This window comes from Microcaecilia unicolor, chromosome 1 (assembly GCF_901765095.1).
Source record: "Microcaecilia unicolor chromosome 1, aMicUni1.1, whole genome shotgun sequence".
NCBI classification, from domain to species: Eukaryota; Metazoa; Chordata; class Amphibia; order Gymnophiona; family Siphonopidae; genus Microcaecilia; species Microcaecilia unicolor.
In genome coordinates, this window is record NC_044031.1 from 66,124,207 (window position 1) to 66,143,008 (window position 18,802).

The following is an 18,802-nucleotide window of genomic DNA, read 5'->3' on the forward strand; positions in this document are numbered from 1 at the left end:
ATGTCCGAGGAATTAATACTCCCAAGTACTTCATCTCTGACCCAGCCTTCTGCAATGAAAATTCATTGGGGGGTGAGCCATCTTCATGCTCATACAGTCTCATCACTTGGGATTTTTCCCGATTAACTTGAAACCCTGATATGACTCTGAAGCTTTCTATCTCTTTTAAAAGAATTGGCAAAGCCACCCTTGGATCTGTAGAAATGATTAATAAGTCATCTGCAAAGGCAAGTGTCTTTACCCGATCTCCTCCCACTGTCACCCCCGCTACCCCCTCCCTCCGCTGGATGTTTCTAATCAGTGGTTCTATAGCAAGAATGAACAGCAGAGGGGACAGGGGACATCCTTGTCTGGTTCCTCTCTCTCTATATCTATTTGTTTAGTTTTCTCTCCATTAATCAGCACAGCTGCTTTGGGATTAGAATAGAGTGATCTGATGGCCCCTAAGGCCCAGCCTCTCACACCCACGAACTGTAGTACCTCAAACATATAATCCCATCCCACCTTATCAAACGCTTTTTCAGCGTCCAGGCTAACCAGCATTGTTTCACAGCCCGCCTGCTGAGCCTGAGCCAAAGCTAATAGTAATCGCCGCACATTAGTTCCTGCGTGCCTATTTCGGATAAACCCCACCTGTTCCTGACCAATAAGCTTGGGTAGGCTCTCCTGCAATCTATTAGCCAGCAGTTTTGCGAGTATTTTTACATCTACGTTAATTAATGAAATCGGTCTGTATGAGCTAGCTTGGTTCTCGGGTTTTCCTGGCTTAAGCAACAATGTAATTAAGGCTTCGTTAGCATAAGCTGGGAATTGCCCCTGGACCACCACCTCCTCAAAATATGAGTGCAGGGGGCCCACCAGGTGCGGACTTAATATCTTATAGAATTCACTTGTGAACCCGTCTGGGCCTGGAGCTGAATTTGAAGGGAGGGACCGAATAATGCCCTGCAGTTCCTCTCCCGTGATAGGGCTGCAGAGTTCCTCTACTTCTGATGCCGTTAACACTGGCATATCAGCTTTTTGCAGATACTCAGTAATAGTTACCCAGGATGGGGAGGGAAGTTTCGTATATAAATCCCTAAAGAATTTATAGAACACCTGCTGCACTCCTTCTTTCTCATGTTGAATACGACCTGCCCCATCTTTAACCGCCACTACCACTCTAGGCCCGTCCCAGGACTTAACCACCCTTGCTAACATTGTTCCAGCTTTATTTCCGAATCTTTGGAAGCGGAATTTTTTTGCTACTAGTGCTTTGGAGGCTCTTTCATGTAGTAGGGAGTTTAAAGCTATTTGGGCTGTTGTCAACTGTTCCCGATTGTAATTTGTTGGGGCTGCAGCAAACCTACGCTTAGCCTTCCCCAGGTTACGTTCCAAGTTAAAGATCGCCTTTGTTATCTTCCGTTCACGTTTCACCGTGAAGGCAATCACTGCACCCCTCATAACCGCTTTCGCTGCTTGCCAAAACAAAATAGGGTTGTCCTTATGCCTCCCATTGAATCGGACATATTCTTCCCAGCTCTTTGACAGATATTGTTTAAATGTGGGGTCATTGGCCAGGTGTGTAGGAAACCTCCACCCTCTTCCCCCTGTTCCTAGATCTCGGCCTTCCAAATCTAACCAGACCATTGAGTGATCTGATATCTCTTCCGGGCCAATCTCCACTGCACTCACATGTGGGAATATCCTTCGGTCTACCAATATGTAGTCTAATCGGGAGAGAGTTCCATGTGCCCTCGAAAGGTGAGTATAGTCTCGTTCCCCTGGGTGCAGGACCCGCCAAGAGTCCACCACCTGAAGAGCCTGCATAAATTGGGTTAAAATTCGTGATTCTGGCCCCCTCCGAACCACCCCCCCGAGGAGGAGCTGTCTAAGGTGGGGTCAGCTACTAAGTTAAAATCACCCATTATAAGCAGAGGTAGTGATCTATGGGGCATGCACAACTGGAGCAAATGTTCATAAAAGGGTCTCCCCTGCTGATTGGGGGCATATATCGCTACTACCAGGTATTCAACGTGCTGTAGCCAAAGACGCACCACCACATACCTCCCCTCCGGGTCACTGCCCACTAAGTGTGCTTTAGCCACCGCCCCCCTTCGTATTAGAATTGCCACCCCACTTCTCCTCCCTTTGGCCTCTGCCCCATGTATCTCTCCTACCCAAGTTCGTTTCAATTTCTTCAACTCTTCCTGGGATAGTCTTGTTTCCTGTATGCAAGCTACATCTGCCCTATGTCTTTTTAAAGCCTGTAAAATCTTTGTCCGCTTAATTGGAGATGTAATGCCCCCTACATTCCACGTTATAAACCGAGTCCGGGCACCCATAGGTCTTCCACATAGTATGTTCTGTGAGAAAAGTACTTAGTAATATGCGGGTAACCCAGGTGCCCAGCTCCACCTAAGTTCCCTTCTTTCTTAATCTGCAGCCCCATGACCATTCCCTGACTATTAACCCAGTGATATACTTTGACCCCCCCCTCCCCCTTCTTTCTCCCCTCCTTGCCTTCCCCCCGCCCTCCCACAGTTCCCCCCCTCCCCCCATCTGCCCATGCACTCCTCTTTCGCAACATCTACTAGAAGAGAGCTGGTCTATGGATGGTAGGGGTCCCCTTCCCCGCCCCAGCATTCGCATCTTTATCATCCATTCTTTCCATTCGATACAATACAATTTGTGCCTAATACATATCAATCCCCAAAGAAACTGGTTCAGTTTACAGTGTAACATAACATGTGCCAATTAAGTGTTCCATTTACCAATTATCAATGTGCATCTATTGTATGCCCTCGGGTTCCGCTTCGGCCCGCCTTCATTGATTCTCCTCAGCCATTCTGACCCGAGGGGGATGAAGGGTTTTCCCTTAGCAGGCCCTGAGCCTCTTCTGGCGAGTGGTACATTTTCCAGCCACCCACTTCCAGCACTTTAAGCTGAGCCGGGTATAATAACATAAATCGTTGATTTTTCGCTGCCAGCTGGCGGCACACTGGCCCAAACGCCTTCCTGCGCTCTTGCAGGGCCGCAGAATAATCTTGAAAAATTTTTATTGCTGCTCCGTCGAATGACAATGTGTCCCATTTGGAACGGGCCCCTCTCAAGATTTCCTCCTTATGTATAAAGTTGTGCACTTTAATTATAACCACGCGTGGTCGGTTACCTCCTGCAACCCTTCTGCCCAGGCGATGCGCTCTTTCTAGGCAAAGTGGGCCTGCGCTATCCGAAAGCGCAAACTCTGATTTCAACCAGTTCTCAAGCTGGGTCGAAAGGGCTCGATCTGACACCGACTCCGGAATCCCAATCAATCGGAGGTTAGATCTCCGAGATCTATTTTCTAAATCATCTAAGTGTTTGGCTTGTGTTCGCAGCATTGTCTGTAGATCTTGCGCTGCCGAATCTCTTTCTCTATTCGAGTCCTCCAACTCCGATACACGCACTTCAAGTTCCCCCGTTCTTCTAGTTGTTTCTCCAAGCAGCAATTCTACACTCGCCATTTGTTCTGAAAGTTTTGTAAGTTCAGGCTGTAGTGCCGCTTTCACAGCCTCTGAAATTTGTTGTACCTGTAGCGGGTGGAATCTCGGAGGGGAATCCGTAGTCGGGTCAGGCGCCATCTTGGCTTCTCCTGTTCCACGCAATTTCTCGGCGCTTTTTTTCCCCGATTTCAGCGCGGATGCCCGAGTTTCTTTAGTAATAAAGGAATCCATCGATAACCAGAAGTTTGCCTTCCGTTTCAGGGTGATTGCATTCAGATTTCACTCGTTTTTACTGGGGCTAAGGGAAGGGAGACCCCGGAGAGAAGAAAGACACGACTTTCTTCCTCAGACCATCACGTGACCCCTCCGCCTTTCTCTTCTTTATAAGAATTATCTTCATTTTCAAATACTCAGACAGCTAAGATCCTGTCACTCCTGAAAGATGCTTTGATACCCTTAGCCAGCAACTGATAAACAACTGTACCAGACCAGAAAATATCACTTCAGAACACTGACCAAAACAGACTGACTCCAATGCCATTCTCATTTCATGTCCCAACCAGGATACGGACACATACCATATGCCACTGCCAAATCCAAAGATAGTCACCACAACTGATCAGGAGTCCATGTTTAGATTTTTTATCAATGTCCAGCCAGCCAGTCCAACAAACCAAATAGTAAAACTAAATATGCAGTGTCTGTATCTGCAAGACCTTCAAACGGTCTACCCGTTCTCAACTAAGGTGATACCCAAACTTGACAGAACCAACAGAAATCTGTGGACAGGGGAATATCAAGGCAGTAATCAACATACGTGAAAATTCAAATTTTAGCCTTTTTTCTGAATATCAAAAATAATCTTTCTTTGATCAAATTGTATAATGGGAGGCTATTCTGCACTGTAGGAGTGATTACAAAAAAGACTTCAGTTCTGTACTGTATTACGTGTACTTCACATAGATGGAATACTTAATGGGGATCCTTCACTAGACCTGATGTCTGTCCTGGTCTGCACTAGGTAGGTAGGGCCCTTCCTTCACAAAATATGTAATGTCATCACAAAGGTGGGGAGCCAGTGTAGTACATGTGACAATGAAATAGTGCACTCCCTCCTGAGTTTGTCCAGAACTAACCTTGTAGGGATGTTTTGACCTGATTCCAGCTGTAGATATGCTCCAAAGGTAAATCTGCTTGCAAGAATCCAGTAAAAATATCAGTGGAGGGTGCATTGCCTCTTAAGAGTTTTAATGGACAAAGTTGATTCACCACTTTTGGTTGCAGTAAAGCTTTGTGGAGCAATGAGAGCAGTGTGGGACTCTAGATTAAATGTCAAATCCAGACACGCTCCTAGATTCTTGCCTTTCTTAATTTGAACAATGGAAACACCCTCAGCCACAAGAGGTACACCTGGTGCTTTCAGATTGATTCTGCCAATTACAGGATCTCAGTTTTGCAGACTATTAAAAATCATTTTACTGTCTAAGAACCACCTGGCAAATATGTTCATGGAGGTGTTTAATAGGGTCACTGCACAGGGTACAATCAACTGGCTGTAATAAATACTGCTGACACCTCAAATTAACTAAATTCCTGCTAATTTGATTTCAGTTCACTTGACTCTGTCTGAAGATCCTTGCAATAGCTATTTCCTCCCATTATGTCCTGTTGTGATACATATTTTTCTCTGAGGATAAGCAAAACAGGAAGTCCTCACAGCATGGGTGAGGTCACTGATGGAGCCCACATGAGAAGTGTGACAGAACAGTGTGTTTTAAGCCTGTAAAACTGCTTTAATTATTTCCTGAACTGTATTTCTCTAGTTTGGCCAGCAGGTGGTACATGTTTATGTTTTGAAGCTGCTGCAGAACCAAGGCTGTTTTCTCTGTTTAAGCCTTTTGGAACAGCAATCTTGAGTATACTTTCAAAGATTGTTGTTCTGGGCTCTGATTGGTCCAGAGAGCTCATTTTCATTTGGAATGTACTGGCTTTTGCCCCAGTCTTAGGAAGAAAAGAGAGGAGAATCTCTTTGCTGAGACTCTTTGAACAGTTATATGTGCTGATCTTCCCAGGTACTACTTAGATAATATACAAATGTTTAGTTAGTGTTGTAACTGAAATATGGATCAATTATCTGTTATTGTTCTGCTGATTGCACTTTTTCTGTTTCACTGTTCAATATTTTTATGACAATAAACACTGTTAGTTTGTTGCCTCTGCCTGTCTGGACTGATAAAGAATCCTGGTGTTGGATCATTGAATGCTTTCTAGGAACTGTGGGACCACTGGGAGTGTGGCCTCCAGTAAACTGGAAATCACTGGGGATGATTTGAGAGTGGGAGACTTGCCCAGAGGCAGTTGTGACCCAGTCAGTGGAAGGAGGGTGCTAGTGTAGAGCACAAGCGACAGGTGCAGGCGGACCTGAGCTCTGCTGGGGATAGACCTTCTATGTGGCCGCTGGGTAACCCCAGGCGGGTGTCTAGGCGTTTCGTGATAGGAAGCTACTCCAGCTTAGTAATGCTAAAAGCCTATTGGTCATTTCATCACGCATGCATATCATTTCCCATCTGCCATTGTTGCATAGGACCACCTCAGTCTTTGTCTTTCCACAAAACTGGTCAGTTGCGGGTCATTGGTTCACATATCAAGACATGTTTTCCGCCTTTAAAATTGTTTCTTGTAAGTTTTTTCTTCTAGGTAGTCCTATCGCTGGTATGCGGTACTTCTGTCAGTACAAATACTCATAACTAGTGCCTGCAATTCCTGGGGCATGACCACAAACCTTCTTGCTGTATTCACAGATGTCCAAGAGAGGTATTTTGTAGTCATGAAAAACAGTGCAAACAAATTTTTGGTGCCAGTAAATCCAGTCTATCGACAGTGGCATTGGAAACAATCCAGCAGCTATGTCAGATGCTGTGGATGCATCAGCATCAAGAGTTCCTCATTCACCCTCATCATCAAGCATCAAGAGAGGCCATCAGGACTAGTCATCCTCGGAATCAAACCCCAAAGAAGAGGAAGGATTCAGCTTCAGCATTATTAACTTTGAGGGCTCGTGATGCCAAACGCCAGGAAGAGGCTAGTGTGCTTCCATAACACATTTTATCAAAGCATGGATCTTCAGACAGTGTCAAGTGAATTGAAATCAAATTAGCAAGAATTAGCTAATTAAGGTATCAGTAGTATTGATCACAGCCACTGTTCCATATGCAGTGACCCTGTTAAACACTTCCATGAAAGTAGTTTTGCAAAATGTTAAGTGCCTGCACAAAGATACTTTTTGCAGGAATCAATAGGAACACAGTGAGAGGTGATATGGGAGGAGGGTTACCAAATGCTGGACTTCAGGTTAATTTTTGTTTTGGAAAATTAAACCAGGGCATTGTTCTTTAGATGATTATCCTCAGGCAGTGGTTAGTGGATTAGTAGGATCCGCTATGGATTTAGTAAATTTTTCATTGGTGGAGGGGGGTGGTTCCTTGGAAATGGAAACATTCAGGTCAAATTATAGGTATGTAACCAACCAATCAATCTGTCACCTTAACCTCTGGATAAAGTGGTTTGCAGGCAGATAACAGATTTTTAGGGATGATTATTTAAGATTTAGATACTGTTCAATCAGGATTCAGGAAAGATCACAGCACAGAGACAGTTTTAGTAGTGGTGGAAGACTCTATTTTAAGACATCTGGCTGTTGGTTCTTTTGGACTGCTCAGTGACTTTTGAGTTGACTTATTGCGTGATGTGCTGGTACCGGTTTGGGTGGTACAGTATTGAAATGGACTACATCTTTCAGGAAGAGTAGGGTTGAATTACAGAGAAATGTTTCTGAATGAAAGGATAGTGAAATAGTACTTCAGGGATGAGCACAATTACCAGACTTTTTCAGGGGTTGCCCTTATCATTTTTGGACTACGTATTATTAGGGCTTCCCAAGATGTTAGTTAAGCATGTACAACTTGTACAGAATACAGCAGCCTGGTTTGTGTTGGGTGGTTCAAAGGAAACTTCATTGACTTCCAGTTTTGTTGAGAGTGAAGTTTAAGATCTTGCTGTTAAATTTTAAGGCTTTGAAAAATGTTAGTCCTATTTATCTGTATGATAGATTGTGGAAATATATTCCAAGTAAGGACATTGAGATCTAGTTAGGACTTTTGTTGGAATTCCCTTCTGAAAAAATAAAATAAAAGGAATGAGGCTAAGATCTAGGGTGTTTTTCATCATGGTACTCACCTGGCTTGGGGCCATTCACAGCGGTTTACAGTGTATCAGAGCATAATAAGACAACATATCAATAATCGTTAATTAAAATTAAAAACACAGACAACCTCATAAAATTCAACATATATGACACAACTAAAATTAGATCTCAAACAGATTAACCAAGTAAGACAACAATAGGGTTATTATGAAGTTATTCAGAGCTACTGATCTCATCTGTCTTGCCAAATGCTTCCCTATTTAAAAACGTTTTTAGATCTCATTTTTAAAAAAGCTGGTGTTTAGAATGGTGATGTGGCAACTTGTGTAATTGGTTTCTGGAAGAAAGCACATACTCTGAATATCTTTAATTTTAAAAAGTTTGGATGTTTTGGACAGCTTTTTCTGGGTTTTTTTTTTGTTTTGTTACATTTGTACTCTGTTGCTTTCCCACTCATGGCAGGCTCAATGCAGCTTACATGGGGCAATGGAGGGTTAAGTGACTTGCCCAGAGTCACAAGGAGCTGCCTGTGCCTGAAGTGGGAATTGAACTCAGTTCCTCAGTTCCCCAGGACCAAAGTCCACCACCCTAACCACTAGGCCACTCCTCCACTCCAACATGCCATGAGACTCGATCAGGTGGCCCTGACACTTAACCGAAAACAGCACATGAGTTCTGTCTCGCATCTTGCAGCAGCAACAAGAGACATCAGTGGTGCCTCTTAAATGATAGTAGTACACAACACCTTCTCGTTTCCCTCCTGATCCACCACCTCTTAGTCTTTTAGCCTGTAGTGGTGGTTTCAGTGCTTTATTAGCTTTTCTTTGGCCGTGTGAGTTTTTCTCATGTCCACACTGCCCACAACATTTTTGTGTGCACTGGTCTTCAAAAAGTGAATAAACATTGAGTTACATATAAAAGTTGCCCTACTGGGTCAGACGAGGGTCCATCTAGCTCAGGATCTTGTTTCTATGACCATGACCTGGCATGACAGAGTCCCAAAAAGTAGCAAGATTCCATGCTACTGATCCTAGGGATAAACAGTTGCTTTCCCAGGTCTACGTTTATAACAGTTTGTGGTCTTTTCCTCCAGGAATTTATCCAAACCTTGTTAAACCCCAGCTATATTAATTGCTTTTACCATATTCCCTAGCAATGAGTTGCAGAACTTTAACTATTTTTCCCATTTGTTTTAAATGTGCTACTGTGTAACTTCATGGAGTGCCCCCTAGTTTTTGTACTTTTCAAGTTAGATTGCTGTTTTATTTATTTATAAGTGTAGTGGAGGAGTGGCCTAATGGTTAGTGCAGTGGGTTGAAGACCTGGGGGAACCAGATCAATTTCCACTTCTGTCTGATGGTTGGCAGTGGGTTGAAATCCTGAGGAACCAAGTTCAGTTCCCTCTGCAGCTCTGTGTGACCCTGGGCAAGTCACTTAGCCCTCCATTGGCCCAGGTACAATATATAACTTAGATTGTGAGCCGATTAGGGACAGTGCAAGTAATAGAAATTGTAAACCTCATAGTCGCCTCAGGAATCATCTGCGGTATATCAAGTGCTGAAATAAAATAAATAAAACATGAAATATACAACACTCAAGGTAGTACTGTCAAACCCCAGCATACTACAACTCAGGTTCCATCAAAAACTTGTTGGAAGAGCCTTCACACTTTAGTCTTAAAGGATTGCAAAGATAACTTGCTTGTAATAGAGAGAGGGAGCATTCCAAACAGCAGGGGCTTGATAGAAAATGCACTCTAGAGTAGGGTGGGTGGGGTGTGACGATCTGTTGGGTTGGTTTCTTGGAGAGGGGTAGAGTAGTTTTACGGGGTGGGGCGGGAGTATAAAAACTGAAAAAAATAAGAATATAGTTTGTCTGCATAGACGCATTGACAGTGTACTTATGCATTTTTCTGACATATGATCTACTGTTTTTTTGAGTTTGTACTTTTTTATATCACTAAGGATTGTCATTGAGTGTTCTGTTTGTTGTATTGATGTTCAATGCTCAATAAAGACTCTTATAAATTAAAAAAGAAAATGCACTTTGACGTGTACACTCCAGTCTAGCAATGCGAGGACCTGGCAGGACCAAACGGTGGTTGCTCTGAGATCGAAGAACACGTCCAAGACAGTAAGGAACCATAAGTAGCACCAAATAACCAGGATTATCAATTCAAAAAGCCTTAAAAGTTAAAAGAAGATGTTCAAAAATAATACAGAATGTAACAGACAACCAATGAAAGCTGTCTTGAATATATATAGATATACTACTACTACTATTTAGCATTTCTATAGCGCTACAAGGCATACGCAGCGCTGCACAATATCAGGATCTTTTACTACTTTTACTGAAAGAATTCCTTTATTGAGGGTTAAGAGGGCAATTCTATAACTTGGCGCCAAAGTTAGATGTCTAGATGCAGCAGACCTAAATGCAGGACTTTAGTGTGTAATTGGGAGCATGCCTGTGCTCCGCCCATGTGTACGCCACTAAGCAAATTGTGTGCCTAAATTATAGAATAACATTGGGTGCTAGACTAACACTTAATAGCACAAATGTACATTTAACTGTGGAAGTGTTAATATTCTATCATTTTAGCTCACTAAAGTTATAGAATGAGTTGTTAAAGTGTATTTACATTAGCACATCACTATCTTCTTTTTTTTTTTTTTTTTTTTTTTTAACAGCAGCGTATAGCATTTGCCACTGTGTGGCTTCAGGCTTTTAGACATGACTGGGAATGTACAAATGATTGACACAATGTTTAGATTTTCTCTAAATAAGTATGCTCTTATCTGTATTGAGTGTTGATTTACCGTGTTATAACCTTCCTGTCTGAATTGGTGGAGGTTGTTACCTGGATAAAATTGTCAGTTTGGTCTCTAATTACAAGAAGATTAAACCAAAAGAATCATCTACTTGAAGTTAGCAAGGCATGGACAGCTAAAGGCATTTATGATTTGCAGGAGTACATATTAAGAAGGATTGCCTTTGTGTAAAACAAACAAATATAAAATCTTTCCTTTTTCTTCAGTCAGAGGATTTCTTCACATTAATTGAATCCCACGAGGGCAAGCCATTGAAGCTTCTGGTTTATAACGTAGAGATGGAGTCCTGCCGAGAAGTTCTTGTAACCCCCAATGGAGCATGGGGTGGTGAAGGAAGGTATTTGCTTGGCACATCTACTGTTTATCTGTTTCATACTGACCTACACAGGAATCCATATATAATTACTTTGCTTTGGCACTGAAAGTGTATGAAATGGGCTACCAGAATGGTGCACTATCTGCATCAGAAGCCATATGAGAGGAACCTTAAGCACCTACATATTTGTATCCTAAAGGAGAGGAGAGATACGGGAATATGATATTTATACATGTCAAGTATTTGAATATGTCTAACACACAAATTACAATTTTAGAGTAAGAGATTATATGAGTTTCAAAAATGGTACACTCGGGGGTAGCAGTAGAAAAGATTTCCTCAAAGAAAGGTTGGTGGATACAAGAAGTGTTCCAGTGGAGGTGGTAAAGGACTAGAATGAGCACAGAGGATTCTTAGTTACAGAGAAATGAAGGGGAAAATAGAGATGAACTGGACCCTAAAGCCATACAACAAGAGAGTAGATAGTTAAGGACCATCCTCCTGATATTCAAAACGATTTAACCAGTCGGTGACAGCCGGTGACCAGTTAAATTGCAGATAGCTAGCTATCCTTGAATATTCAGCAGGAGATGACAAGTTATCTCTACTAAATATTTGCGGTTAGCACATAACCACAAGCCAACTACCCTGTTTCCCCGAAAGTAAGACATCCCCCGAAAATAAAACCTAGTAGAGGATTTCCTGAATTGCTAGATATAAGGCCTCCCCTGAAAGTAAGACCTAGCAAATTTTTGTTTGAAAGCAGGGCCGCCGAGAGCCGGACAAGGCCGCCCCACCACCCGCCCTCCGTCGCTCCCGGAACTAACCTTAAACGCCTCCTTTGACCTTCGCATCAAGCGGCAGCAGGGCAGACCTCTCCTTCCTTCCATGCCCCACCCTCGCGGACGTTACGTCAGGCGAGGGCGGGACACGGAAGGAAGGAGTGGCCTGCCCTGCTGCTGCTTGCTGCAAAGGTGAAAGGAGGCGTTTAAGGTTAGTTCCGGGAGCGACGGCGGGCGGGCCAACCCCGATGTTTCCCCGAAAAATAAGACAGCCCCTGAAAATAAGACCTAGTGCATTTTGGGGGGCAAAAGTTAATATAAGACAGTGTCTTATTTTCGGGGAAACACGGTATCTCAGGAGTGTTTCAGGGGTGGGTCAAAAGTTATGACCTGAAATTCAGCCTTGGCCGGGCAAGGTTAGCACATAGATAGGACCACATAAATAGCTGTCCTATCTTTATGTGCTAGACAATGCCCAGTTAGTGCTATCAGTTTAACCGGGTATGCACTAGCCGGCCAGCAAAAACCTAGATATTCAATGCTGCTCGCCGGAAACGGCCCATCATTGAATATCCAGGGTCACAACCGACCGTGGCACTTATGCGGGCTTCCTCCCATGGGCTGAATATTGTCTCCCATAAGACCAATCTAGTTTATATCTCTCTTCAGCTAAGAGTCAGTCTTGTTCAACCTAATCTTAAGTCATCGATGTTTATAATGACATATATTCTTCATGCATTTTCAGTAAGAGATCTACAAAATAATTGGAAAGACTGGTCTGCATTATTCCTGTGTTTCTTTACAATTGTCTTTTTTTAACCTTCTTGGTATGTAGCTTAGGATGTGGCATTGGATATGGTTATTTGCACAGAATTCCATCACAGTCAGTTGTGAGGACGAAAAGAACAGAAATAAAACCTCCATCACCTTTACCATCAGAAGAGAGACCTGCTGTGCCTGTCGCCAATGGATATAATGAGGTACAACTTAATGAGATCAATTTTTAGCCAAGGCTCAGTACAATAACTACTACTATTACTATAAATCAATACTAGTATAAATACAATAACAAAGCTAATTGTCGGCTGAACCTAGTTGCCTAGACTTTAAACTGAAAATGTTCCTAGATCTAGGCAGTCAAGTTCAACCTAATCTTTCCCTCAGCACTGTGATCCTCCCATGAATCTCATGCTTTAAACATTGTATCCCTTCAATGCTTAATAGTCCCTAAATCCCAGTACTTTAACTATCTTCCTCCCTAGTGTAGTGATTCTCTTCTACCCCAAGTTCTAATACTTTTAACCCCCACCCCACCTCAGTAAAATGATCCACTAGTGGTTCCAGGCAGCTAAGAGGGATGCAATCTCTCTTCTGCTGACACTTTAACCTACATTGATTTATGTTTTCTGTTGCTAGATAATATTCAGTGTAAACCAGTAGTGTGGACAGGAAGGAGATTGTCTGCCTTCTACATATAAAAGGGAAGATCCTCAGGAAAAGGACAGGGGTGGGGAAAGACCTGGGAAGGTCTGCCAGTGAGTCATTTTACCAGAGGAAGGGGGAGGTGGGAGGGAGGGGAATCAGTTGTTTTTATTTATTTATTTGGACTTTGTATTGTAGGATGGTTTTTACCTTTTTGTTTTTTCTTAAGGGGTAAATGAAGTATACCCCCCTCTTTTAGGTATGTATGTACCAACTTTGAGAGCATGTCCAACACAAATAATTGAAAACTTTGCAATTTTAAAACAATTTTAAAATGATTGCATGTTACACGTTTTTTTCCACAATTATGGGTATTTCTTTCTCCACCTCTCCTTGTATATGTTTTGATTCGTTTTCTTGTGATTACGTATAGATTTAGATATTTTATCATTATATTTGATGTATTTTGCTTTTATTGTTATGATTTTAAAAAATTTGGTTTATCTAATTTTATTTTAACTTGATTTTATCATATTTTATGTAATTTTATAGGTGGTTTGAATATGTTCTGACATTTTGTCATATTTATATGTTATTGTTTTTTACAAGATGTTTTGATGTTTGTTTTTATTTTATAGTTCTACCCCTGACGCAGCCTGTGGGTGAAATGTGGCCATGTCGGGTATTGTTTTATTAAATCTCCAAAAGCACACTATAATCTCTACACAGTCCACACAGTCTTAACAAGATAAACTAGACTTCAGATCCCCGGTGCTGTTATGAATTTTTGTAAACTGCACCGCTCAGCTATACCGCTGGGTATTGTTCTCCCAGTGCGGTTTCACGCGGAAATCCTCATTAGTCACGAATATCTTTCTTACATACTTTTTCAAAATTTTTTCTTTTTATGTACTAAGATAGGTAACAATTTCTTGATTTCGCACTTATCTTAATATGCGGGCTTTCTCACTGGTTCGCTCTACAGCGAGCTCCTGTTTCGTATTATCTTCATCAGGAGCTGAACCTTTGAATTGCCCTAAAATAAAAGCTAGAAGACAAGGAGGTTCTAGCAAGAAAACAGGTAAAACTCATAGCCGACGGCAAAAAGTGAGTACAGGAGGTAAAAAATACACAGTTAGAAATTGAATATAATACCGCACTGGGAGAACAATACCCAGTGGTAAAGCGGAGCGGTGCAGTTTACAAAAATTCACAACAGCACCGGGGATCTGAAGTCTAGTTTATCTTGTTAAGACTGTGTGGACTGTGTAGAGATTATAGTGTGCTTTTGGGGACTTAAAATATTGAGTTGAACTGATCAAGCACAATTGTGGTGGAATATTGTTTTATTAAACCATTTTTTTTACTTAGTCTGCTTTCTTGTTTGTTCTCCTTGCTTCAACAAGCAGATTTGTGCCTTTTTTGTTTATTTTTCTACATAGGTTCTTTCAGGGCCTTGCACTGCCACAGCTGGGGGAGGAGCAGCTCCGGGCCTTGAATGCCCCAATAACTAAGGAGGAGATCATGGTGACCATTAAACAGCTCAAGCTCACAAAGGCGCCTGGTCCGGATGGGTTTGTCCCTGAATGTTATCACATCCTCCAGGACCTGGTGGCTGGCCCATTGGGATCTGTGTGCAGTGCACTGGCTCTTGATAGCGCCAATGCATTGGCGCCTATATACTGCTTGTTTTCTGGTGAATTTAGAATATATATTTTAGAAAGATGCTTAAAACAGCTATTTTTAATGACTTCCTAATTATCTCTGGTTAGGTTTTTTGTTTAGTGTTCCTAATTCCCTTTATTATGATATAAGGTTTCTATTCTTATTGTAAACCGCTTCAGATCAAATTTTTGGTGTTAGCTGTATATGTTTCAAATCTTTTTTATTAAACACTTAGAGAGCATATAACACCACTTAAGAACTTCAATACTTATTTGAATACAACATTCCTCCCCCAACCCCTTACCCCCCCCCCCCCCCCCCCCCACTCTAAATCACAGAAGAGAAATTTGGGTTAGTGTTTCCTCCTCTAGACACTAGTAAAGGTTATATATTCAGCAATTGTCCTCTTGCAGCAGGTGTCAATGTTTGGAGTCCATTTATATTGAAATTGCAAACCTTGGATTGATGTTAGATTGTCTACTCCTATTCTTTCCAGTCTCATCATGGACAGAATTTGGGCCCACCATTGATATAGCGAGGGATCTTTAGTAGAAAGCCACTCTAATAAAATAGGGGTGTTTTTTTTAGCTATAATTGTGATCTTATTATAAACTCTTTATACCCTTTTGGCATTGGGATACCCAAGCTGGGATGACCAAATAATAGCCTGGGATTATAGTGCCAACCCGCTTTCCACATAGTAGACACCTGTCTAAGAAGATGCTTCCAAAGCTTTTGGATTCTGGGGCAAGACCAAAACATGTGTCCCAAAGTAGCCCACTCTTCACCACATTTTGGACACTCTCCAGCCGGCGAGAGTCCCATATGGAAGGCTTTTCTAGTAGGAATATTTAGTCTTAAGGCAAATTTATATTGCACCTCCCAATGGGAGGAAATCCAAGATGATCTCCTCAGTATAATAACATGTGCCTTGTACATTCCAATTGGTATATTTATTCCCAAGTTCACATTCCATAGCTCCGTAAGATGAGCAAAATTGAGTTCATGCGCAGTATCCCGAATATGTCTGTGATAAAAGGATAACGGTGTCTTTTGTTGTGCATTGAGTGAGTAAGCCGTGGAAAGGGTGTTAGCTGTATATAAAATGTAAACTGCAGTCAGGTTAGGGACAATATGGTTCATGTCTTCTTGTTCCAAAGCCAGGAAAAATCCTGGAGTAGGCGGGCTCCTATTGATCTATATCTCTCCTGAATCAGGATGTCAAGGTTCTGGCTGCTACATTAGTGCAGCGCTTTAATGCATACTTACCTTCATTGGTGTACCCTTGACCAAGTGGGCTTTGTACCCGGATGCTATGCGTCCATGAGTTTAATGAAAGTCGTGGTAGCACTACATGATCACAGGTGGGCATCTGCCATTGGGGGACTTGACATGGAAAAGACTTTTGACAGCATATCCTGGGAGTACTTGCTGAGCGGCCAGTTTGTGGGATGGGTACAGGACCTATATACTAAACTGCTCACCTGCTTGATAGTGAATGGGGGCTTTTGCCCTCCTTTTGCATTACAGCGGGAACTCACCAGGGGTGCCTCCTATCCCCTCTTCTATTTCTTTTAGCAATGGAACCCATGGCCATAATGATTTGCTCTGATGCTGCTATTCGAGGAGTTGTGATTGGGGGGAGGGAATGTAAGATCAGCTTATTTGCCGATGACATTTTATTGTATCTAGATCAAGCGAATAAACACCTTGATTCGCCCTGGCTATAATTAAAGAATTCAGACGAATTTCTGGGTTGCAAGTCAACTGTGCTAAATCAGAATTACTGTTATTGGCAGGCGGCCTGAGTGCCCCTTGGCAGAGGGCTTTTGCTGTTCCCCCCACCTCAGCGCCTATGAGATACTTGGGCATTTATTTGCTTGCTAATCCAGTGGTTCTCTATAGTGCTAATGTTACATGGAAGCCATTAATAAGGTTTGCCAAACATGCCTTGATCTCCCGCTTTCATTGCTGGGCAGGGTGGCATTGGTGAAAATGGTTATTGTACCCAAACTTTTGTACCCTCTGCACACCATGCTACTCTGGCTGACACGTAAGGTTAAAAGTAAATTCCGATCGATTATCACAAAGTTTCTATGGAGTGCAAAGTCTCCCAGAATTGGAATGGCTAAATTGATACTGGACAAATCTCAGGGTGGACTTAACGTACCTCATATTCGACTCTACAGTGTGGCTGCCTTTTTCCGGTGGGTACATGAGGCTATCACCTGAGTTGGAAAAAATGTTCCCTCTGCTTTGTTTCTTGGGTGGAGTGCACCCTTTGGGCTTATTAACTTGTTACATGGGCAGGAAAGCCAGAACCTTCATTCCAGCAGAAGGTCCGGTTTCTGGACCTGCTGTGCAGTGCATGGAGATGGTGGAGGAAAAAACAGGGAAGAGTCCACAGTTTACCCCTTCCTTACTTTGGAGGGTAATGTGAATTTTCCAGCAGTGTGGGGGCATTCATTTTTTCGAGATTGAGTGTCTAGGGGTTGCAAGTCAGTGGCCAGTGTTCTGGAGTTGGGAGCTGGTTCTTTTCCCTCTTTCTCCCAAATATGAGACCATTGGCATCTCCCTCATAAACAGTTTTTCTCCTACCTTCAAATTACGGATTATTGAGAGAAACTGTCCTGACAGTATAAAACTGGGTGGGAATTTTGGCACTTAGATAAGGTACTGTACTGGACACCAACTTCCTCTAACAAGCTGTCCTCCTGGTATACAGGGTTGAAGACTAACCTGCCCTTGGATGGGTTACATAAGTTGAGAGCACTCTGGCAGAGGGAGCTAGGACAACTGTATACCGAACAACAATTTTCGGAGCTTTTTGCTATGTTACTCAACTTTACCAAGAAATACAATATAAAATCCTACATAGAGCATATTTAACTAGGGAGAAGGGGACAAGTCTTGGCCTATGGGAAAACGGAACATGTCTTAAGTGTAAATATGCTCCAGGATCCATATCTATATATATATAAAAGGCACCTCCAATGTTCCAATGAAGCCTCAAGCCGGATGAGGCGCCCGAGATATCCGGTTTGGCCTGCAGTCACTGTAGCTCCGCCCTCACGTCAAAACGCGATGACATCGAGGGCGGCGAAGGCGCAATGCCCGAGTCTGAGATTCAGTTACAGCAGCGGCTGGGGAGAGCGCTGCGAACTTTCATCACAAACTCGCAACCGAGTGAGTGAGTGAGGGAGGGAGAGGGGGGGTGTGGAACTCGGGAGGGAGGGAGGATGGTAGGGGGGATTACCTTGCTAGCGCCCGTTTCATTTTTTCCCGAAACGGGCATTTCTTACTAGTTACATATATTTTTGGAATGTGATTCCCTTGTTATTTGATGCCAGGCCTTCCTGGTGCTGGCCTATGTTCTTCAGCGCACACCAGAGTGGGACTATGGCTCCTTGCTTTTGGGGTCGCAGGAAACTTTGATGGTAAGGGTTTGTCTATCTCTCAGAGATGTTTTCTTTTTAATGCAATTTTACTGGTTAAAAAACTTATCCTGTCCTACTGGATCTCTGAAGAATCGCCATTGTTGCAGCAATGGTTGACAAATATGAAAGAACTAGTTCTTTTTGAAATTCAGGCATACCAACATGTGTCTCATATAGATAAATGTTGCTATGTAGCGTAGACTTTTGGATGGACATCCTGTATCTACCTCACATAGTTGATCACTTTATGTGCACTCAAGGGGGAGAAAGATGGAGGGGTGTTGGGGTATGAGTGGGAGTTTGACAGGCTTGTGTGTGTTATGGTTTGTGAGAGGCCGGATTGTTTGCAGAGGTGTGTGGGTTTGATTATTTTGGTTCAATTATATTAAAAAGTTCAATGGCGGGAGGCAGAAACTTATTGTAAGTTATCCTTGATGTTACCCTTAGTGGTATGGCTGGTGGGGATTTTGTTGTTCTTTTCGGATTTGCTGTTTTTGATTACCCTATTGTTCTGTTTTATACTGTTTTGATGATGATTGTTTCTGCACTTGACCATTGCAAGTGATTACTTGACCATTGCAATAACATAAATACTAAAAAAAAAAAAAAAAAATGGAATGAATGAAAGAAATTCACTGGTCAATATTCAGGGGCCTGAGTGGATGGAAGTGAGGAGAGAGA

At 42.5% G+C, this 18,802-nt stretch overlaps 1 protein-coding gene across 2 annotated transcripts in view; it reads left to right on the plus strand.

The window, feature by feature from the left end:
* Window positions 1–18,802, plus strand: part of GORASP1 (golgi reassembly stacking protein 1) — a 75,475-nt gene that overhangs the window by 31,792 nt on the left and 24,881 nt on the right. For both annotated transcript variants that reach the window (XM_030198084.1, XM_030198094.1), the window contains exons 5-6: window positions 10,706–10,836; window positions 12,433–12,577. In XM_030198084.1, coding sequence (XP_030053944.1) covers window positions 10,706–10,836; window positions 12,433–12,577 — 276 coding nt within the window. The remainder of the gene's footprint in view (window positions 1–10,705; window positions 10,837–12,432; window positions 12,578–18,802) is intronic.